This window comes from Phascolarctos cinereus, unplaced genomic scaffold (genome assembly GCF_003287225.1).
Source record: "Phascolarctos cinereus isolate Bilbo 61053 unplaced genomic scaffold, phaCin_HiC Scaffold_2;HRSCAF=192, whole genome shotgun sequence".
NCBI classification, from domain to species: domain Eukaryota; kingdom Metazoa; phylum Chordata; class Mammalia; order Diprotodontia; family Phascolarctidae; genus Phascolarctos; species Phascolarctos cinereus.
The window spans coordinates 269278683-269301791 of record NW_027555625.1 but is presented as its reverse complement, the minus strand read 5'-3'; the positions used below and the strand labels follow the sequence as shown (position 1 = coordinate 269301791).

Here is a 23109-nt window from a genome sequence, read left to right as displayed (position 1 = left end):
CATCAGTGTATTGTTTTATATGATGGGGATTCCAAATCTTGACCATTTCTGCAATTGCTGCTGCCTGTAATCCTGTGGTAAGAATTGGAACGAGCCCTTTGAGAAGGCCATAGTTAATCTCAAACCCATTTTCTAGCCAATAGTTTCAATTTTCTCCACATGTGACTTTTTTTAAGGTGCCCCCAAAGTTCTACATGGATCTTTCCACTGCAGATAGTCTGAAGAACAGAAGTCTCCAATAATAATGCTGGGAGGTATGTTTAGGGGAGAAGTATGACAAAAGCTTGAAGGAATCCCAAGAGATTCTGACTTGTTGCTGCCTCTCCGACCTTATTTCCTGCTGCTCTCTAAAAGCCATTGCCACCTGGCATATTCCCCCTAGCAGGCACCTAGCCTCCTGCCCAAGGTCACACTATTAATGGAAAGCTGGGATTCAATCCTAGGTTTTATGATTCCAGATCTGTTAGATTTCCATTTCTTCCCCAGGTGTCAATAAGTGTTTATTGACTAATCCAAGGGGTATGATAGACCCCTGCCCCTTCCCCAAAGTGACTGGACACAACTCTCTCTAGCTCCTTCCTCTTTGTTCCACACATGCTGATGTGACTGCCCCTCCCCAGGGATAACAGCTAGCAATGGTACCAAAAACCCTGGCTCTGGCATCAAGACCAGGGTTCAAATCCTGCTCCTGGCACTGACCTTGTGACCTTGAGCAAGTCCCTTCATCTCCCTGTTAATACTGATGACCTTGGACTAGGTGGCTTTTTAGTACTTTTACTGCTCCCAGGTAAGTCACATTTTGGAATAAGAAACCTTAAGCCAAAAATACTGATTCCTAATGATTCAAAATGTTTAATTGTTAAAATTTTTAATTAATAATTATTCAACAGAAAACCAAAGCATTTTGGGGGTGGGGTTGTGAGTGAATTGTATTGGTATTCCTGAAATCCCATCATACCAGTGACCTGACCAATATTGCCTAGTTACCTCTATGTAAGTCTGGCTCTGTTGTCTAATACAACTTCCCAGGCCTGTCTGCCCTCCTGCCTCTTGGGAACCATGATTAAGTCAAGAAGGGAGATGGAGGTTACTTGTGCCCTATAATCCATAGATAATAGCATTAAGCTGCTGGATCAAAAGACCGATGTCATAGCAGCTTCTAGAGACATCTCATCAGAGCTGATTTCTTCCTCCTAAAGGAAACTAATGCCTGTTCTGCTGACCCTCAGGAAGTAGAGAGACCCAGGGAAAGCCTTAAGTAGGTAGACCAGCTTGATATCTGAAATTCCGTTCATTTAACAAAATAAATTTCGTTACTTGAGATGAATTCCCCTGGTCTAAGATTTTCTTTCACGATAGTCTTACTGTTCATTATTTCTATCCCTTCTCCCTCCTCTTCTGTTGCTTCCACAGCTACTATCTTTTTTTTTTGCCACTCTCTTCCCCAAAATGGCATAATCAAAGTGACATTTTTTAATCCACCTTTTTTTAAAATGAATTTAACAAGATGCCAAAACATAAATTACATTTTTATTTAGACCATAAGTTCATTGAGGGCAGGAATAAATAGCTTAGGTTTGATTTAATCTTTGTCCAACAGCAAAGTAGGACGGTTTAATGAATATTTTAAGTGAACATCCATTTTGTTTTCTCTGCCAGGTCAGTCACAGGGTAAAGAGAGATGGTGAAGAAAAATGAGATCTTGAAGGTTATTCAATGACACTGACCTTTTTCTGAATTAGAAAAGAATTGGAATGAGATGACAGAAAGGGAGGTCATCGATATCTGTCCAGACAAATAAGGCCACTAGCCAAGCTAGATCTATGCTGCTTCCCTGGTACAACCTGACATTCTCCTTCTAAGCAGCAAGGAGGCAGTGCTGTCCAGCGGAAGGAGCCCTGCCAGAGGTAACATTCCTGAATCTGCCATGGATAGGCCACGCACAATTGTTCAGGTTAACCCAAGAACCCCAGAGCCATTGATATCAAGGCACAGATGAACGCCAGGGTCTTCTGCTGCACTTGAGACCCGGCCCCCTCAGACCCTTGGGTGTCCCCATCCCCCTTAGGCTCTTCAGTCCTCAGAATATCTCCTTCGGCATCACTTAACTTAATTGGTTCATTGTGTTCCCTCAGAAAAAGAAGGAAATGGATCAGAGATTTGCAGCTGAAAGATACTAGAAAGATTTAGTCTAACCCATTCCCTTTGTTTTATAGATGAGGAAACTGAGGCCCAGAGTGGGAAAGTGACAAAGCAACTAAGTATCAGAGTCAGGATTCAAACTCAAGTACTCCACAGCCAGGGCTCTGTCTACACCACCAGGCTGTGAATCACTATGAATGTAATGGGAGAGTGTTCCATTTAAAAACCTTATTTGTCCTAATAATACCCAAGGCAGGTTACGTGGGGGCGGGGGAAGGAGGAATGGAGGAAATGAATCTCAGGTCAGTCAAAACACACACACACACACACACACACACACACACACACACACACACACACACACACACACACACACACACACACACACACACACACACACACACAGGCACGCACACGCCCGGTTTCAATTTTCTAGCATTCCTAAGGCAGAGAGGTAAGTTTGAAAAGCTGGTAAATCAGGGGCAGCTAGGTGGCGCAGTGGATACAGCACCAGCCCTGGATTCAGGAGGACCTGAGTTCAAATCCGGCCTCAGACACATAACACTTACTAGCTGTGTGACCCTGCGAAAGTCACTTAACCCCATTGCCTAGCCAAAAAAAAGAAAAGCTGGTATATCTCCTATTCCCACAGATACAGAAAGGCAGCTAACCCTGCACAGCTTGTTCCATTGGAACTAAGGCACAATATAGAGGAGGGAGGAGAGCATGTCTGGAGCCCTGCCCCTCCCTCAATCCCTTTTCAAATAGGCTGCCTTTCTTCCCCAAGTCAGGAAATCCATGAGTAAATTACACGATCAGCAATGTCATCAGCTACTCGGGCTCAGCTGGCTCCCCTCTCCTTCCCCCAGGCTTTTGGACAGTCTAGGCTCGGGTTTAGCCAGAACCACCACCAGAGGTCCTCAGTGAACACTGTTGGTGGCCATGGTGGCCAGCCCAAGGAAGGAGGGCACATGTGTACCTCAAAGTAAGAGGCCACAGAAGGAGGAAGATAAGGGAGATGTGGAACAACTATCGTGAGAGTGCCTGCTTCTGAATATGGTGGGGTTTTCATCACCAAGTAAAGAAGAGATGGCACTCTCCCAACACGTTGAGCCTGAACAACCATCCGGCAGCCTCGGAGCCCATCCTGCCCTCTATCCCACACTGAGGAGTGGGTAGGCCAAGTAGTAACCAATAGCTGAGCCCAGGATCACGCCAAGGAAAATCCAAGTGTTGTAGGACATCACAGCCAGCATCACAAAGTAGCCAATGACCACCTGGACGACGTGTATCAGAGACTGGCCCAAGTGACTCAGAAACAACCTGGATACACAAGATAGCTGAGTTAGAGAAGGATGAAGTGACAGATGGGGATGGGGGCAAGGGGGTGGGATTCAGGAGAGGAAAGTAAAGCTATATGGTTAAAAAGTGGCCTTAGGACACCTGCTCTAATGGGAAGAACAGGGAATTTCCATTCAGAAGACGGGATTCAAACTCTGTGACTCTGACCTAGTCATGTCACTCTCTGTTTCCTCATCTGTAAAATGGAGATAATGATATTGCCTACTTCATTTAGTTGATGTGAAAGCACTTAACCACAAAGCTCTACATAAATGCAAGTAGTAGTATTAGATACTGTGAAACATAAGCAAAGTTACATTGGGTACCAGTAATGGCTCGCCTGTGAAAGCTGGCCACGCTTGGGAAAAGTAAATCCCACTAGGAGGTTGAAGAGCATTCTATTCACCATCTGGAGACTCTCAAGCCATAGTTATTCTATGCCTAAAGGCAGGTGGGAAGATAGGACAATATTCAATTTGGGGAGGCCAATCAGAGAGATCAGGAGGGCCCTGGATCAGGCTGTTAGGCTAAGAAAGTCCCAGTCCTTGCTGTCCAAGGTGGGTTTAGAGCTGAAATGAGAACTCAGAGCACTTTTGCCTGAGCCTTCTGGGTTGGTCCAATGCTTCCATGCCCCATCCATCCATCAGTTACCTGGTTCGGTCACTGTTGGCCTGAGCTGACCCAGAGCTTGTAGACTCCTGGTCGGTACACTCCGTCAGCGGCTGGTTGTGGTTTGGGGGATGGCTGCGCAGGGACCATTGGAACAACTTTACTTTGCCAACCTTGATGCTTTCATAGAATACGGCCAAAAGGAGGACCACCAGCACGGAAACAGCCATGCCTGCGGAAGGAAGCCCAGCTCCAGAAACCCCAACACAGCCCACATAACTCCCCAAGGGGCACATGTGGTTCCACAGATGATTCCCATACCAGAGACTGATCTCAAGAACTATGCTTCTCACCACTAGCTCTGAACCTGACCTGTGCTCCCTACACACACATCCTTCCTGCCTGGGGTCTTGAACTCTAGGGTCAGAACATCTTAAAATCCTAGAATTAGACTCGAGATTATCTAATCCAAACCCCACATTTTACCAGTGATAGAATTGAGGCCCAGAGGGGAAATGACTTGTTCCAGGTCACATAGGCAATAATGGGGGCATCTAGGTGGCACAGTGGATAGAGCTCCAGCCTTGGAGTCAGGAGGACCTGAATTCAAATCTGGACTCAGACACTTGACACTAGCTGTGTGACCCTGGGCAAGTCACTTAACCCTGATTGCCTCACCCCCCCCCAAATAAAGACAACAATAAGATCACATAGGTAATAATGACAATTGCATGAATATAGCACTTTTTCCTCCCAACAACCCAATGAGGTAGGTAGTAAAAGTATTACAACCCCCATTTTACAGATGAGAAAATAGAGCCTCTAAGAGGTTAAATGATTGGCCTGTAAGCAATAGAAGCTAATGAATGGATGAGGTGGGATTCAAACCTAGTTCTCCTGACTCCAGGTCTGGCTCTCCTTCATGGTAATTATATATGTTATATGATATGATATGATATGATATGATATGATATGATATGATATTATAGCTATTATATTGTATTATACTATATTGTGTTATATTATATTATGTTTTATTATTACATTATGTATTAGAGTTACCTAGCATGGTAACTATTGAGTAACAGAGCCAGCAAGACTTCTGGCTCTCTATCCAGAGCTCTTTCTACGTCACCCCATTGCCCTTTGCCCCTTATGGTCATGCTAGACTTCTGGCTTCCACAAGACTGTCCTTCAAAGGCAGCCAGATGCAGTAGAAGAAGCAATGACCTAAAAGCAGTACAATCAGGCAGAATTGTAAACGCACTAACTACAGCTATAGAAGAAAAGGGGAGAGGGGAAGAAGGAAGGCAAACAGGATCGAAGGTGGCAGAATTCTGAGAGGCCTGGGGGGTGGGGAGGGGGACGGGAGGACACAGGCCAAAAGCATCTCATTGGTGTTTTCAGTGCTTGTTCACTCACTTGTTCCTGTTTTTTCTAATGCTAGGGCTTGGTCTCATGTTTTGTATTTGTGTGTGTTTATTTGGACCATGGTTGTAGTTGATGATGGTTTTTTAAAAGGGAAAGTGCACGGCAGAGAGGAGGAGAAACCTAGATTCCAATCCTGGCCCTGCCACTAACTAGCTGGGTTATGTGGGACAAGGCACTAAACTCTGAGCCTCAATTTCTTCATCTGTAAAATGGGGTAGTCATTCCTCCTCTGCCTCTCTTACACGCTTGTTCTGATGATGAAGCTAAGTAATGAACATAGAAACACACTGGAAGCTATTATGTACATCATTCATATAAGGGGCTGTTCTTCCTATCACCATCTCCTGTCCGCTCTGGACATTTTCTCTGGGGACTGTGCTGGGTTCGGATGGTAGAAAACAGCCTCATGAAAGACCAGTGTGGAAATGTGTTTTGCTTGTCTCTTTGACTCTGCATATTAGTTATAGGGATTTCCTTTTTCCTTTTTTTTTCCACTGGGGGCATTGAGTGGAAGAGAAAATAGATTTTTATTGATAGAAAAAAAATTAAATTTAAATGTTCAAAATAATGCTGTGACTGGGAAGGCTGTTCTGTGCTCCTTTCTGCACTGTACTGGGAGAGGCTATCCTGATGGCCCTGTCCTAGTTAGGCCCAAAGGCCTAAAACCTGGTTCCACTAAGACATTCAGGACATTTCACAAAAGGCATCCCACCTTATGATCCTCAGTTGCACTTCCCCTCAAGGGCCCTCGTAGAGCAGAAAGGGACCTTAATGACTGTTAAGTGCAACCTCATTTTACAGATGAGAAAATGAAAGCACAGAAAGATCACATTATTTGCTCAATACTATGCCCAAAGGGCTATTGTAATGCAGAACATTATTTTACCATTTTAGGTAGTAGGGCCCTTTAAGCCATGGAAAGCAGAAATTACTGCTTAATCTTGCCCCAGACCTGTCTCCTCCTAAATCTAAACAATAATGAAATGTACTCTTGCATAACTCAGCACAGCCCATACCTCCAATGCAAACGGATAAGAAAGCTTGCAATATAATTGCATTAGATAATTATGTTTATACCAGAGACCAGGACACCTGGTCTAGTTTGTGTGATCTCTGATCCGTAATAATGGGGTGCTTGGGTGCTTGTGCTTGTACTTGTGCCCCAATTTCTCCCTAGTCTCAGAAACACTGTCTCTGACAACCACCCCCCAGCCCAAGGACACTGTGCCCAGCAGTTATTCATGCATGGGCCTCAGCATGACCCTTATCTCTCTCCCTGGCACAGCTACTCAGAGCTGGGCTGCTCAGGCCCCAGCCCTCAGATCATGTCTCTGGAAGCCTCCCAATTCCTTAGTAAGTTCCTGTGTTGTGAGAAAGCTTTCCCTTGTTGCAGAGCATTCTCTCATCAAGACAGAGGGAGAGGGGTGTCCTTGGCCAGCCCAAGGACTCTTCCTCCTGCCAGACTCCAAAGATCCATACCTCTGTCATCTCCCTCCCTGTCCGGTATACTCCCTGTACTTTCCCATCCATAGCCCCCAAAGACACCTGCACCTTTGGATTACCTCATCAGTGTTCCTCACATTTCTTTCTCATGCTCTTTTCCATATAAACCCTAGCTCGACCCCTGATCAGGGCTGCTTGATTTGGGTGTGCATACCCCTTGCAGCCACGCGCTAATAAATCCACATTACATCTGGGTCTCACTCGCTGATTTCTCGGTACAACACTATAAAACTGCATACTCTCTGACCCAGCAATAGCACTTGTAGGGCTGTATCCCAAAGAGATCACACAAATGGGAAAAGGACCCACATGTACAAAAATATTTATAGCAGCTCTTTTTGTGGTGGAAAAGAATTGGAAATTGAGAGGATGCCCATCAATTGGGGAATGGCTGAGCAAGTTGTGGTGTATGAATATAACGGAATACTATTGTGCTCTAAGAAATGATGAGCAGGCAGACTTCAGAAAAACCTGGAAAGACTTGTATGGACTGATGCTAAGGGAAGTGAGCAGAACCAGGAGAACATTGCACACAGTAACAGCCACATTGTATGATGAGTAACTTTGATAGACTTATCTCTTCTCTGCAATGCAAGGATCTAAGACATCTCCAAAAGTCTCATGATGGAAAATGCTATCCACATCCAAAGAAAGAACTATGGAGTTTGAATGCAGATCGAAGCATACTATTTGCTCTTTTTTTCTTCTGTTTTGTTTCCTCTTTCTTATGATTCATCCTATTTGTTCTAATTCTTCTTTACAACATGATTAATGTGAAAATATGTTTAATAGGAATGTATATGTAGAACCTATATCAGATTGCACACTATCTTGGGGAGGGAGGCAGAGAAAATTTTAAAACTCAAAAGTGTATGGAAGTGATTGTTGAAAACTAAAACTAAATTAATTAATTAAAATTTTTTTTAAAATTATTTGCTCAATGTCACTCAGCTAACAATTGACCAAGGCAGGATTTGAACCTAGGTCTTCTTGACTCCAAGTCCACATGCCTTCCCAGGAGTGATCTTATTGCCTCCCTGTTCTTAACTCAGATCCCTGAGCACACTTGGAAGCAGCAGCCCCTCTACCCAGCCAGGATGCTCTCATTGACTCCATAAATCTTGCAGCAAGTACAGAAAGGGTTGGAAGGAGAAGCCAAATGCCCAAAGATGTGACACACTGGAGGCAGCCCATAAAAGAAATTAAGAGCTCACCATCCCCACTTTTTAAAAGCTTGTGATTGCTACATCTGTTTCATATACAAGCTTTAACAAATGCTCATTGAAGTATTTAAGCCCTCTGGGCTCAGATAAGAGAGACTACCCTTAAAAGGGCCTCAGACACTTATTAGTTGTATGATCCTGGCCAAGTCACTTAACTCTGTTTGCCTCAGTTTCCTAATCTGTAAAATGAACTGGAGAAGGAAATAGCAAACCACTCCAGTGTCTTTGCCAAGAAAACCCCAAATGGAGTCACGAAGAGTCAGACACAACTGAAATGACCAAACAACAACAAAGTCCATATATGACTAACAACTATAACTTGTCACTTTTAGGAAGTATAGTGGATAGAGTGCTGGATTTAGAGTCAGGAAGACCCAAGTTCAAATCCTACCTCAGACACTTCCTAGCTGTGTGACCCTGGGCAAGTTACTTAACTTCTGTTTGCCTCAGTTTTCTCATCTGGAAAATAGGGATAATAATAATAATAGCACCTGCCTCCCAGGGTTGTCATGAGGATCAAGCTTTTCTCAAGCCTTACAGGGCTACATAAATGCTAGCTATTATCCTGGCTATTGGTTAGGTGTGCCGATCTCCTTCTCCTTAACATCCTCATTTGAGCCCCATTTTACTGAAGAGGAAACCAAAGCCCAAATGACTTGCCCACAGTCAGATGGTCAGTAAGTGTCTAATTTGGGTTGTGAACTCAGGTCCCTTGATTCTATATCTAAATGATGACAGGACCAGGTTCTTGTGAGGACAAAACGAAATGACATGTGTGAAATCAGTTTGAAAAATTGAAGAGTGCTAGTCTCCGTGAAGTGTCACAAGTATTGGTCAGTGTAGATCAAATGCCAGTTTTCATGAAGAACAATTTAGATGCAATTGAATATCCCGGCAATAGGTCATGATGGATGAGCACACGGGTTCTCTGGTGCCCTGAGGACGGGAGGTAGGGTAGGAGAAAGGGTAGGGGGGAGGGAAGGAGCAAGGGAGAGAGGGGCTTCACACTTTTACCGGCTGGACTGTGGACCCTCCAGAAATCAAAGAGGAGCTCCACCTCACTGGAGAAGACAAAATGCATCTGAAAGGAAGGAAAGAAAAAGTCAAGGGCAGCCTCCTGGAAGAACAAATACTGTTTTATTTAAAAGTTAAATCAACTTGCCTGGATCCAAGGGAGGCATACCTAACAGTTTCTGACACATACGCCTGTTCATAAATCAAGTATGAACCTGATTTTGTGCTGTGCCAGTTCCTGAGGGCTGGGGATTTCCTGCTTCTGCAGCCAGGCAGCAGAGAATTGGGAGTCAGAAAACCTGGACTCAGACCCAGGCTCTGCTACTTATATCTTGTGTGACCTGGAGAAAATCACTTAACCTCTCAGAGCCTCTGATTTCTCACCTGAGAATGAAGGGGATTAGAGGAGATTATCCCAAAAGGCCATACTAGTTCTAAATCCTAGGACTATAAAATATATAAGCAAGAAGATACTGTTACAGGTTGAAAAATTCAGGAAATATTTTGGGGACTGAGAGGTATTTTTTTTTCTAGCTTGCCCACCAGTTGATGTGTGCCAGGTACTGTGATAAGCACTGGGGAGGACACAAAGAAGGGCAAAAGACAGTCCTTGCCTTCGAGGAGCTCATGGTCTAAGCGGAGAGATAACATGCAAACAACTTTGTAGGAGCCAGCTATACGCAGGATATGTTAGCAATCATCAACAGAGGAACAGCACTAGAATTAAGAGAAATCGAGAAGGGCTTCCTGTAGGAGGAGAGATTTTATATGGGACTTACAGGAAGCTGTTAGGTGGAGATGAGGAGGAAGAGCATTCCAGCCATGGGGGACAACCAGAGCTGAGAGATGGAGTGTCTTGTTCAAGACATCTCAAGACACCCCAAGACACTCACTGGAGTGTAGAGTAGGTGGGTGGGCAGGTTGAGTGGGGAGGGTGACGGGAGATGTGAGAAGACTGGAAAGGTGGGAGGAGGGGCAGGTGAGGAAGGGTTTTGAATCCCAGACAATGGATTTTGTAACTCGATCGTGGAGATGGGGAGGTATCACTGCAGTTTACTGAATTAGGGAGGCGGCTTGGTCAGATCTAAACCTTAGGAAGATCATTTTGATAGCAGAGTGAAAGATGGACTGGAGTGAGGAGAGACTTGTGGCAGGAAAACCAACTCCCGGGCTCTTTATTGCCACAGTCCAGGTGTGAGGGGATAAGGATTTGGACAGAGGCTTCAGTTTCCTCCTCTGTAAAATTATCTGGAATAACAAACAGCAAGAGCCTACCTCACAGGATCCAATTAGATAACGTCTGTAAATCGCTTTGCAAACCTTAAAGGGCCATATAAACATTAGCCATTATTATTATTTAGGTCTGCAGAACACAACCTAATTAATTATCTCTTTCAATCCTCACAGCACCCACTGTGAAATAAATATTATAATTATTGTTATCATCTCTATTTTACAAATTAGAAAGTTGAGGCTCAGAGAAGTAAGTGATTCATACAACTATCCATGGTAGGATTTAAATGCAGGTCCTTGGACTCCCAATCCACCATATTTCCGATAAACCATATTACTTCTTATGAATGCATGCTTGTTGAATGCATTCAACCAGTTATGGAACTCAGGACACTACTTTCTATTTCTGGGCCTCAGTTTTCCTATTGGTAAAACGAGGGGCTTAAACTAGGTGATTTCCAAGATCCCCTCCAGATCTGCAGCCTTCTTAAGTCTTGTGACATTATGGTCCCGATGCCAAGGATGGTTTTGGTTTTTTCCCTACAAGTACTTAGCCACTAAGTGCTAAGTGATTAGGATGCAAAGATCAAAAGTGACATTCCAAGCCTTCAAGGAGTTTCAATGTTTGTTGCTGGTTTTCCCCCCTCAAACCCATTAGCTAAATACTTTCTTGGTGGGGGAGGGGGTGAGGGATAAATTCCAGATAGCGGAATGAGAGGCAGCATTTTTGTGTACTTCTAACACACCACCTCCACAACAACCAGAAAATGGGCCAAACTGAATTCGGACAGGGAAAAACAAGAAAATACTTTCTTTTAAAAAGTAATCCAATTGTTTTTGCAATCAGCCAAAAAATCACCTTCTCTCCTTTCCATCCCACCCCAGGCTAAGGGTAAAGAACAAACAAACACCTGTTACAAGCATGAATAATCAAGCCTAGCAAATTTCCACAGTCACCAATGTCCAAAAAAAGATGATCTCATCTTGCCTGAGACTCGTATTTCTCTATCAGGGAGTGATGTCAGAAATTCTGGAGATTGAGAGGAAGTTGCTGGGGGGGGGGGGCACTGCCCATTAAGCAAATGCTCAGTTCCACCCAATCCCAGAGGAGATGCTTCTCCAAAACAGGGGCTCGAGGTACCTGATGCTGCTGCCGCCCACTTTGCTCAGCCTCCTGGAGCCATTGAGCACAACCTGACACAGTCATAGAAGGTTGGAGCTAGGAGTCCTTGAAGATTCCCATTCATTAATTTTATAGAAGAGAAAACCAAGGCCCAGAAATATGAGGTGACACCCCAAGATATGTGATCCGTCTGTTATTTGCTGGCGTCTGAGGAAATACACAGTTCACTGGCCTCTGCAGCTTCAAACGCAGCTAGTTTAGTGCTCGGAGAGTGTCTCCCACAGTCCCTAAAGGAATGCCCTCAGACCCAGTAGGAGGCTCGAGGGCAGCCACGTCAAACGCTAATGGAGAGGGGGGAGGGGCACGACTACAAAAGCAACCCTGCCGGCTGCATACTGTATTGACACTGTTGTTCAGTCTTGACTGTCAGTTACCCCATTTGGGATTTTCTTGGCAAAGATACTAAAGTGGTTTGCCATTTCCTTCTCCAGTGTGTGCCCATTTTACAGGTGAGGAACTGAGACAAATAGGGGTCAAGTGACTTGCCCAAGGTCACACAGCTAGTAAGAGTCTGAAGTTTCATTTAAACTCAGGTCTTCCTGTCTCCAAGCCCCATGCTCTATCCGCTGTACCACCTGGCTACCCCTGCATATTGACTTCTAAAAGGACTTTTAACATTATCTATGCACTATTGTATTTTTATTCATTTTGCTAAATATTTCCCAATCACATTTTGATCTGATTTCTGCTACACTTACTGTATATGACACCTCTGTTCTTGAGGTCTGCTCTAACGGGGTTACTAAGTACTTGATAATCATTTAAGATCAACTGAGCCCAATAAGGGCCAAATACCTGAATTAATCTTTTCTGAGTGAACTAAAATGACTCTTCCTGAGTCAGCAACTACAGGACCAGATGCAACTGACCAGCATTCTTCCTGTTTGTTATCACTAAGCACAGCATACCTGGGACCAGACACTCTCTTGAATGGTGGGACTTTTCTTATCTTGGTATCCTGTGGACATATATTATGTAGGGGAAACACAGATATCCTGGATCTATAATTTCAATGGACACTTTGACATTCTCCTATTTTATTGTATTTACAGCCTATTCAACTAAGAAACCTTCTTTCCCATGCTATATATTAAAAAACATATGGAGGCTGTATTTTTTTTTGAGTAACATAGACATCCTCAGTCCTCCTAAAATTGCTTGAGTCAGTCAGGGTTAAAGCTCTGATTCCATGTATATGCGCTACTTAAGGGAATAAAACAATATGAATTTACTCATCACCTAGCTTGTTGTCTCTTTAACCAACTTTCAGGTCAACATACTCTTAAGATGCTCCAGTCTGAGGGTAACCAAAGGCTGGACTGAACCTGACACCCATGTGCCCAGCCCACAGCTGTGTGCTTGGGGCTGGGTCAGAACCATCCAGCTGCCTCTCTTGACCATAGCACTGACCAGTTTCAAGCCCACTCATCCTACAGGCCATTCTGTTTTGATTCCGTGACTGGCTTTCCTGGGGGCTGTTGCACAGTTAACAACCATAAAGAGACTTCTTTTCTCCCTGTGCTGAGATTAGAAAAGCTACCCTTATCTAGAGCTAGTTCCACTAGTGTTTATCATGGCAGAGAAAAACCAAGGGTTGCTGTGGTTGCCCTCAAAGGCATCCTTTACCTTGCCAGAGGTGTCACGATGCAATGAAAAGGTCACTAGGCTTGGAGTCAGGAGATGTGTGCTCTAGTCCCAGCTCTGCTATTAACCCCAGCATTGATCTCTAACAACTCACTTTACCGCTCTGGGCCTCAGTTTCCCCATATGTAAAAAAAATGAAGAGGTTCTCCTCAGTTCCATATCTTCTAAGTTCCCTTCTGGCTCTAATATTCTAAACTCTAAGGATCTTTCCAGCTTAAATATTCTTTGTTTCAAAGTTCCTTCTAGTTCTAACATTCTAAGTTCTAGCATTCTTTGTTCTAAGACTCTTTCCATCTCCAAGATCTTTGTTCTGAAGTCCCTTTCCACCCCCCTACCCTTTGTTCTAAGGTCACCTTCCAGCTCTAACATTCTGCGTTTTAAGGTCCTCTCCACACTAATATTCTGTTTTCGGTCCCTTCCAGTTTTAATCATCTAAATTCTAGCATTCGTGGGTCTACGGATCCTTCCAGCTCCAATATTCTATATTCTAACATTCTGTGTTCTAAGATCCCTTCCAACCCTAACTTTCTATGATTCTACAGGCTACTGAGGAACCATGTTACCACCAGGATTGCTTTTTCTAAAGATATTGGGGATCTGTGATGACAAATACTGTTGCCTTTCTACAGTTGGCTAAGGCCAAATTAAAGTCCATTAAGATACTTACGGAATACCTTTCATAAACCTACTACGATTCAGGTACCACAGCAGATCCAAAAAATACTAGAAAATACCGTCTCTCCCCCTCCTAGAGCTTACCAGTCCAGTAGCGAAAAGACAAGGGAAGATATCCTAGGCGTCAAACATGTGCTATGGACAGTAGGTGCCACAGCAAGCAATTCAAAGGAAAGGTAATGAGCTGGAATAATCAGCAGAAGACTTCCTGGAGGAGGAGGATTTGTAGGGATCTTGTATGAATTTATTTACAAGTCTCCCTGCTAGAACATAAGCTCCTTGAGGATCAGGGCTGTTTTTGCCTTTCTTTGTATCCTCAGCTCTTGGCATGGTGCCTGGGACATAGAGAGCCCTTGATAAATTTGTGTGGACTACCTAGATTGGTTAAGACAACACACAATGCCACTGTATTAGTTCAACCACGTAAGAACTCTGGTTGTTTACTGGCCCCCCCCCCCATTGTCCAAGCCTTTCTGAAGATGCCCATCAAAGTTGTGACAATTGTGTAGCCCGGGGCAAGTCACTTAACTTCTCTAGCCTCAGTTTCTCCTTTTGTAAAACAGGTATTATAAAATGAATACTACCTACAACACAAAATCCTTAAAGTGCTATAGAAATCACTAAGTATTTATTACGTGCCAGGCACTGTGCTAAGCACCCCAAAGGAAACGGCCCTGTCCTCAAGGAGGTTGTCTTTTATCCTGGAGACAACATGCATAAATATAAGAAAATATAGGGACAGCTGGGTGGTGCAGTGGATACAGTGCCAGGCCTAGAGTCAGGAAGACTCCTCTTCCTGACTTCAAAGCCGGTCTCAGACACTTACTAGCTGGGTGACCCTAGGTAAGCCACTTAACCCTATTTGCCTCAGTTTCCTCATCTGTAAAATGGCTGGAGAAGGAAATGGTGAACCACTCCAGTATCTTGGCCAAGAAAATTCCAAATGTGGACATGATTGAAAGTGACTGAACTGAACCAATAATTTCACGAGTAGAGGGAACTCCTAAAGAAAGAAATTCCCTGTACAAAAGAAGGTTCAAAGTCACTGTCTTAGAAAGATTCCTAGAGGCATTGAGAAATGAAGTCACAGTATATGTCAGAGGTAGGATTTGAACCCAGGTCTCCCTGAATGAGAAGCCAGCTCTCCAGCCTCTGCATCCCCTTACCTCTTACATATAAAGGTAAAAACTTTGAGAAGAAGGAGGTTGCTAGTATCTGGAGGCAATAAGGAAAGGCCTCAGGTAGTAGTGGTTCTTGGGCTGAATCCTAAAGAGATGAAAAATTGTAAGAGGTAAGGACGGAGAGCGTCCCAGATATGAGGGACCATCTGAGCAAAGGCACGGAGGTGGGAGATAGGATGGCCTATCTGGGGGCAGCAAGGAGGCCAGTTTGACACGTGAAGAGGAGGAATAAGCTGCAAGCCTGGAAAGGCAGATCGGGGCCAGGTTGTGAACAGCTTTAAATAACAGCCAGAAGAATTTCTATCTGATCCTAGGGCTAACAGGCGCCATGGCACTGCTTAGCAGGAGGACGAAATGGTCAGCCCTGTGCGTTAGCAACATTACCTGGGTGGCTGTGCAAGATGATGGGGAGGACAGAGAACAGAGGCAAGAAGACCAACTCGGAGGCTGTTGTAGCGGTCCAGGGAAGGGCTGATTTGGACCTGAACTAGAATTGTAGCAAGGAAGAGGAGGTCACAGACGCAGGATGTACTATGAAGGAAGACTCAACAAGACTGTGGCTGCTGACTGGATATGGAGGACAGTGGGGCCCTTGACAGTGATGTGGAGGTTGGGAAGCAGGTTCAGCATGAAAGGAAAGAAAGTGAGTTCTACATTACTGTTACTATTATTAACTCAGAAAAGTGCCCAGTCTCCCAAAAGAGGTTCTGGGCCTTCAATCATCTGTTTTGTTGTTTTTTTCAGTCATGTCTGAGTCTTTGTGACCCCATTTGGGGTTTTCTTGGCAAAGATGCTAGAGTGGTTTGCCATTTTCTTCTCCAGCTCATTTTACTTATGAGGAAACTGAGGCAACCAGTTAAGTGATTTGCCCAGGGTCACACAGCTCATAAGTGTCTGAGACCAGATTTGAAGTCAGAAAGATGAGTTTTCCTGACTCAAGGCCCAGCACTCTACCCATTGTACCATCTAGCTGCCTTCAATCCTCTCTATCTCCATACAGAAGAGCTATAACTAGCCCCTTTTGCCCTGGGGCAAACATGAGGAGGTACACAAGAAGGTAACTGAGAGATAGGGGACTGAAATCATAGAATATGGACAGGAGGCTGCTAGGGAGATCAACCACAAGGCAGATGAGCTCACCTTTTCTTACCATCTAGAAGTGTCTTACATTAAATAATTATTCTTTATAACTTCCTAAGTTCTGTTGTATCTATACTGCTAATGAAATCCAAATGCCGTCTGTGCCCTCTAAATGCAGTGCCCTGGGGCTTGGTCTCAGTCACCCTACCCCAGGGAATGACAATGGTAATGCCCTAGTTAAGACATCAGCTAAATTCACCATTCTAATCTTGACCTTGTGTGGTTTGGCAAGAATAGCTTCCGATGCCATGAAGTCCCTCTGTTCCTGGGGAGACATGGAATAATCAATCACATCTTTGTCACCGGCTTGGTCCTCTCCCCAGCCAACAAGGAACAGGAACTCCAGAAACATTAGCCTTCACCTTGTTTCCTCATGGCTTATTCAGTGCTCCCCAGGGGAAGTGGGATGAACTCATCTAATCCCCATTCTTTTCTAGATGATGCCATCTTCATGGAGAATTTGTCATGGAGCAGGCCTTGTTCCTTACTAGCTCAGGAACTAGTGCTCATAACAAGGGCTAGAAGACAGAGAGGAGGCTGTAGGATAGATCTCCAATTAGCATCAAGAAAAAAGTCAGGCTACTTACTATGGAGTTGTTTTGTATGACTGTATAACCTATGTCAAATTGCTTGCCTTCTCAATAAGGGGGTTGGGGAGGGAGGAAGGGAGAGGATTTGGAACTCAAACTTAAAAAACAAATGTTGAAAATTGTTTTTATGTGTAACTGGGGGAAAATAAAATACTAAACAATTTTAAAAAAAAAGAAAAGAAAAAAGTCAGGGAAGGGAGTAGGGGGAGAGGAGGAGAGCGATTCTAATGACCAGAAAGGTCATATGTTATTGTGAATAGTGCTGGAGTTGAACAGAAATGAAAATTATTATTATTTACTAAGTTATACTGTGACCTGCATATGGTGGAGGGAATTGTTACACTAAGACAATGACAGATCCTTGATGTTCTGACCAGGCTGGCACAGATATTAAGAAGGGCCAACAGACTTGCTATCTTAAATCTTGTTAGAGATCTTGAATTTTCCAAATATTTCTGCAATTGAGGGTGATAGAACTTTGGTTACCGTAGACTAGAGCAATGGAGTCCTGTGGGCAATCACATATTGGTTATACCGGAGTGGGGAACCTGCAGCCTCCAGGCCACACATGGCCCTCTAGGTCCTCACATTCGGCCCTCTGACTGAACCCAAACTTCATGTGAACAGCCCCATGTGAGGATTTAGAGGGACACATGTGGCCTCAAGGCTGCAGGTTTCCCACTCCTGGGCTATACAAATAAAGCCTTGTGGCCTTCTCCATTTCCTTCCTTCCCTCACAACCTTTAGGATCATGGAATCACAGAATTTTTTTTTAACTGTTACAGAAACTGAAATCCTCCTATGTTCCACCCCCAGCTAATCTCTATTCATGTGGAGAGAAGAACAGAATGAAAAGGGGATTGGTTGGGAGTCTGGGGACCTGGGTTTCAGTCCTCCCTCTGCAGCTGACCTGATGTGACACTTTGGGTGAGTCTCTTTCCCTCTCAAACTCACCATCTATAAAATGAGGGGGCTCAGCTCTTCACCTACTTCTAACTCTAATAGTCTAGGTTTTTTCCTTGGCCTAAGGCATGAAGGCTGACCAGGTACATTCTGTCTCTCTAGGCTCTGACATACTCTTTGTCCTTAGTTGAATTAGGTTAGAACTGAGCTGACCTTCTGAGCTCTAGGAGCACCAAGCCCCACCCAGAGTGGAAAAACAAAACAAAACAGAGGAAGAACATGGCCTCTGGCTGGTTATTGTTCCCCTGTTTTCTCTAGTCCAGGCATCCTTTAAGCCACAGTTTTGGCCTTTGCCACTTATAGTTACAGGCTTTTGCTTTCAAACCAGTCTGTTAGAGGATTAGCAATCTGATCTTCCTCTCCTGGTTGGCAATGCCTCTATGGACACCCTTGTTCTATGTGAGTGGCATGGAATAGGTCATATTATATGCTCAGAAAAGGGATTATAGATTTAGAGACAGAAGGCCATCTACCCCAGACCCCTCATTTTACAGGTGAGGAAAGAGAGGGCCAGAGAAATCCAGCAACATGCCCATAGTCATACAGATAGCCAGGGGCAGAGCTGGGATTTAAACCCAGGGCCTGTGAGCCAAAATCCAGTAATTTTTCTTTTTGACTAGAGTTGCCTCTCACTTGAGGCACAGATGAATGGAAAGCCAATTAAAGAGGTCCCACTACCAGAGCAAGACTGTCAAGTCATCCACTCTGTCTATGGGTAAGGCTAGCCCTGTAAATAAGTACTACAAACCACTTCCCACTCCAAAACCCCCAACAAATTCTTGCGTTTTTGACAAATAGATGGGGGGAAAATGTTCAGAATCAGGTTATGGGCCTCTATAGGACACTCTGAACTGAAAATAACTAGTAACTAAAACTTCTGGCTGGGTCCTCAGCGTACATCCCCAGATAACCCAGGATACTGCCTTTTCAGGGCCAGCTGCTTATTTTTTGTCTCTTGTCATTAGCACATTTGGCATCTCTTACAGCCAACATATTTCACTTCTGTATCTAATAACCTATGTACTTATCTTGTTGTTCAATTATTTTTACTCGTGTCCAACTTTTTGTGACTCGGCAAAGATAGTGGAGTGAATTGCCATTTCCTTCTCCAGCTCATTTTACAGATGGGGAAACTGAGGCAAACAGGGTAAGGGACTTGCCCAGGGTCACATTGCTAGTGTCTGAGGCAGCATTTGAACTCAGGTCTTCCTGACTCCAAGCCCAGAGATCTACCCATTGCACTACCTGGTTGCCCATGCACTTAAAACTACTACTGAGAAAAACAGGACCTACAGTCTCAGCCACGTGGGTTATTTTGAAAACAGTTCTTCAGGAAGTTGCTTTTGTTTTTCCAGGCACGTGGGAGAGCCCCAATTTGGTTACCAGCAATCTAGGTCAGTTTCCCCACACACCCCTTCTACGACTCAGCAAGAATCAGAAAGGCTCACAGGGTTGATTAGTATAACATAGTATTTCACAAATAAAATAGGACTGGAGTTGGACTTTCTCGAATTGCAACTGTTTCAATGAAAATTAAAAAAAAAAAAAGATTGAGAGGCAGTGTCATACAGTAGAAGGAGCCCCACACCAGAGTCTTGAGAACAAGAAGGATCTAACGCTGCTTGTGCCATGAATTTAGTGTTGTCTATTTGGAAAAATAACTCCCTTTTCTGGACCTCAGTTTCCTCACCTGTAAAATGAGCACTTTGATCTAAATAGCCCTTAAGACCTATTCCAGTCCTGACATCCCTTGGGCACAGTTAAGGGGTAGCAGGTATTTACTTAGGCTCAAGGAGACTTCAGGAAGCCAAGCCTTCAAGAGAAGGACTAGATGTTGGTTCAGGTTCCCCACCCCTAGACTAGAGTATTGGTTCCCAGCTCCAGTGCTTATTAATTACATGGCCCTAGAGCAGGACGCCTGATCTCTCTGCGAGTCATTTTTCTCATTTGTAAAATGGGGCTTATGGGATCATTACAAACACAAATCCTCCTTTATGTGTTCTGTCACCCCATTAGAATGTGAGCTCCATAAAAGCAAGCAATGTCTCTATTTTTAATTTGTGTCACCAGCATTTAGTATATAGTAAATACTTTATAAATGATGTTTCATTCCACTGTTAATAGGAAAGTAAACTTCAGGAGACTATAGGAATGAGATTATTTTATTTTTCCCCTTTAACAGGCTCAAGTTAGCAACAGCCCGCTCCAGCATGCTGGGCATGGATATGTCGGTCATACCCTCTCTGAGCTTAATAAAGCCACTGGCATGCAATGCTGCACATGTAAATGGTGGATGATTAATTTCGATAGGCCTCTGAATGTGGGAGACTTCCTCCTACCAGGCCTGGGACTGGGCCAGCCTGCTCAGTCTGGACCTGAACAGCTGGGATCCCTTTCCTGCAATGCTCTTATTTCTTTCTCAACCACAGCCTAGTTCAGAAGGACCCACCCAGGATGGGGTAGGGGGAGGGAGACGGTATAATTTTCACTAGTCTCAGGGCAAACAGGCAAAAGTGGAGAGAGTGACTTTTTGTTTTTCTCCTTTAGGAAGGAATTCATCATTTAGCAAATAGATTTAGATTATCTGCATTTCAGGATGGGAGACACAACCTTGATTTAATCATGCCCCTGGAAACAGGCAAAACTTCAGTTCAAGAATTCAGAAGGCAATCTAGCAGGGAAATGGGGCAGAGAACAACCTACCTGTTGCATTTCTCTGATCTTCTCCTCTCCCCATCCCCAACACTTTTGTCTGCTTTTTAGCCGTTTGTATTTGGAGAAGTTTCCTCATGTGTTTTTTAAAAAAAGTGCTTTAGGAGGGGGCCTATGCACTAACTAGCAGTGTGTCCTTAAGTCCCTTCCCCTCTCTTGGTGGGAGATGGTGGTGTGGGTGGATTAGACATTCTCTAAAGTCAATGTTCTAAGGTCCGTTTTAGTTCCAGCATTCTGTTTTCTATATTTTAATAGTTTCTGTCCCTTCCACCTCTAACATTCCATCTTTATATTTTTTTATTCTATTTTTTCTATCTAACATTTAACCTTCTATGTTCCAAGGTTCTTCTGGCTAGCTCTCAAAGTCTGTGAAAATGGGTACTAGGGGAAGGAATTGCAACCTTTAAAAAAAAAAAGGCCCGAAAGTCAATGGTGATCGGCACACTGGTCAACCTTTAGTACCTTCGAAATGAGGGGTGCCTTTTGTCCCAGTCTTTCCAAACCTGAGCTACGGTGTGTCCTCAGGCTAGACTGATAACTGGAATGACAACTGAAATTGGCAGCCTGGCAGCAGACTGTACCAGCCAGGCCCGTGGGGCGGGGTGCCTTTTAAACTGGAACAAAAGCTCACCCGATTTTCTGGAGCCAGCTGTTCTGCCTACCTGCTCCCTCAAAAAAACAAAAACAAGTCAGAGGAAAGTCAAATTTGCCCGGGGCTCTTTTCGAAATTGCCCTGATACAAAGCACCCAACACACCGGGGCACTTGGGGACGACCAGGGGCCGCTGGAAATCCCCCGACTCCCCTGCTTCCTCTCCCAGCTCTAGTTACATAAATCTTGATGTGCCCTGCCCCTATTTCTGGGTCCCTCTCTGGACCCCAATCCCAAAGTGAGTCCTCCGCAAGCCCCTTCTAGTTCACAGGAGGAAAGAGCACATTTTTCTTGAGGAGAAGCAGAAAGGAGGAGGAGGAGGGCTGGCAAGGGGGCACACGCCCTCAGAACAACTTTGGGCAAGTCGCTTCCTCTCTCTGAGTCTGTTTCCTCCAACTGAAAAATTAAGAGGGGTTCGACGAAGTGATCTGGAAGGTGCTGTTTTGGGGCACCCTCTATTCTAGGGTCCCTTCAGGCTCCCACATTCTCCGTTCTAACATTCCATGTTCTAGGATCCTTTCGAGCTCATATACTCCAGGCTCCCAAGAATGTCACCCACGGGACAGCGGTCAAGTGCTCACTCTCCATTTCAAGTGGCCAACCCTGTTGACCGAGGCAGCCCTTGTGTACTCACAGGCATCCTGCCGGGGTCTCTCGCTAACCGCTCGGACTCTAGCCCTGCAGCCGCAGTTAAGCAGAAGCCGCAGCAAACCACGTTCCGAGCGTCCAGGCCACCCGCCGAGTCCCAGGGGCGGGCTCCAAAGCGAGTCACCCTCCCCTTCAGAGGACGGGCAGGAGGGTCCAGTGGATTTCCACGCCAGTCAAGAGGAGGGCAGTCCGAGGGAAAGGGAATCCTGGGAGTTGTGGTTCCACGGGCTCTGGAATCCTGGGAGAGAGATCGGATCGGACTCTCCCCCCAGACAGGTTCCCTCCACTCATTGTGAAAACTGGGACTAGCAGTTTTGCAATCTGATGCTCCTCCGCCTTCCCCATCCGTTCGGTTGTAGCAAAGCTGAACGGTTCCTTCTTTTCTGAAAACTCAGAGGGCCCGGAGGGATGAACTAAACCAAGATTTGGGGCTGGGAGGAGAATGGGGGTCTTGGGCTACATGATCCAAATTTTCTGGGTCCCCTCACAATCTGGCAAAAAACCCATCAGTTTCAGATTACTGCCTTCCTAATAAATTTCTTTGGCAGCTTTCCAAAAGAAGGTCTCCACGTCCTGATAAAAGTGAAGGGCTTCTTCCTGTCTTTCCAACACACACTGGCAATTGTTTGAGCAAAACCAGTTCTCAGTCTGTGCGCCCTATCTAGACTGGGCAGCCTCGTGCTCTATTGCCAAGAACTACATTAGAACAAATGAACTGGAAACAACCTCTAATTCTGAACCTGAATCAAGGAAGAAAAAAAAAAGATGTTACTCCAGAAAATTAAGAAACTGCTATCAAATGGCATTTTTAAAGTCCCTCTGGCTGCCAAACAGCCAGTGTAGTGGATAGTGTAATGGCCTTGGAGTAAAGAAGACCTGAATTTGAATCCTGCCTCTAACTTTAATAGTCACTGACATTAATAGGTATTATCACCTATTAATAGGTCGCTTTAACTGCTCTCTTCCTCAGTTTCCTAATCTGGAAACTGGAGGATGATAATAATACTTACTTCATAGCATGTTGTGGAGATTAAAAGAGATAATATATGGAAAGCAGTATGCAAACCACAAAACGCTATATAAATGCTAGTTATTGTTATTACTATTATTATTAGGAGCAGATTGAGAGGTTGAAAAACACAAAAGAGTCATGGACCTAACTTGTCATTTCCCCACCCTGAAAGGATTTCAAGGGTCTTCTTTGAGTACATGTGGCTGCACAAAGA

At 44.5% G+C, this 23109-nt stretch overlaps 1 protein-coding gene across 3 annotated transcripts; it reads right to left on the bottom strand.

The window, feature by feature from the left end:
* Positions 1-1508: 1508 nt before the first annotated feature.
* SLC31A2 (solute carrier family 31 member 2) lies at positions 1509-22178 on the bottom strand. 3 transcript variants are annotated; one of them, XM_020965451.2, is made up of 4 exons: positions 21870-22173; positions 9264-9330; positions 4135-4324; positions 1509-3465 (listed from the first exon to the last, which is right to left on the bottom strand). In XM_020965451.2, exons 1-4 carry the CDS (start codon positions 21873-21875, stop codon positions 3297-3299), a joined length of 432 nt encoding a protein of 143 aa, XP_020821110.1. In that variant the 5' UTR covers positions 21876-22173; the 3' UTR covers positions 1509-3296. The 3 variants fall into 3 exon arrangements, with proteins under 3 accessions (XP_020821110.1, XP_020821109.1, XP_020821111.1); XM_020965450.2 differs by lacking the exon at positions 21870-22173 and adding an exon at positions 20576-21818; XM_020965452.2 differs by lacking the exon at positions 9264-9330 and having other exon boundaries at positions 21870-22178.
* Positions 22179-23109: the final 931 nt, after the last annotated feature.

Excerpts from the sequence above, each read along its gene's own strand:
- SLC31A2 (XM_020965450.2), bottom strand. Across the intron at positions 4,325-9,263 it reads GAGGGTCCACAGTCCAGCCG|GCATGGCTGTTTCCGTGCTG; the intron begins GTAAAAGTGTGA and ends TTCCTTCCGCAG. Across the intron at positions 3,466-4,134 it reads GCCAACAGTGACCGAACCAG|GTTGTTTCTGAGTCACTTGG; the intron begins GTAACTGATGGA and ends TTGTGTATCCAG.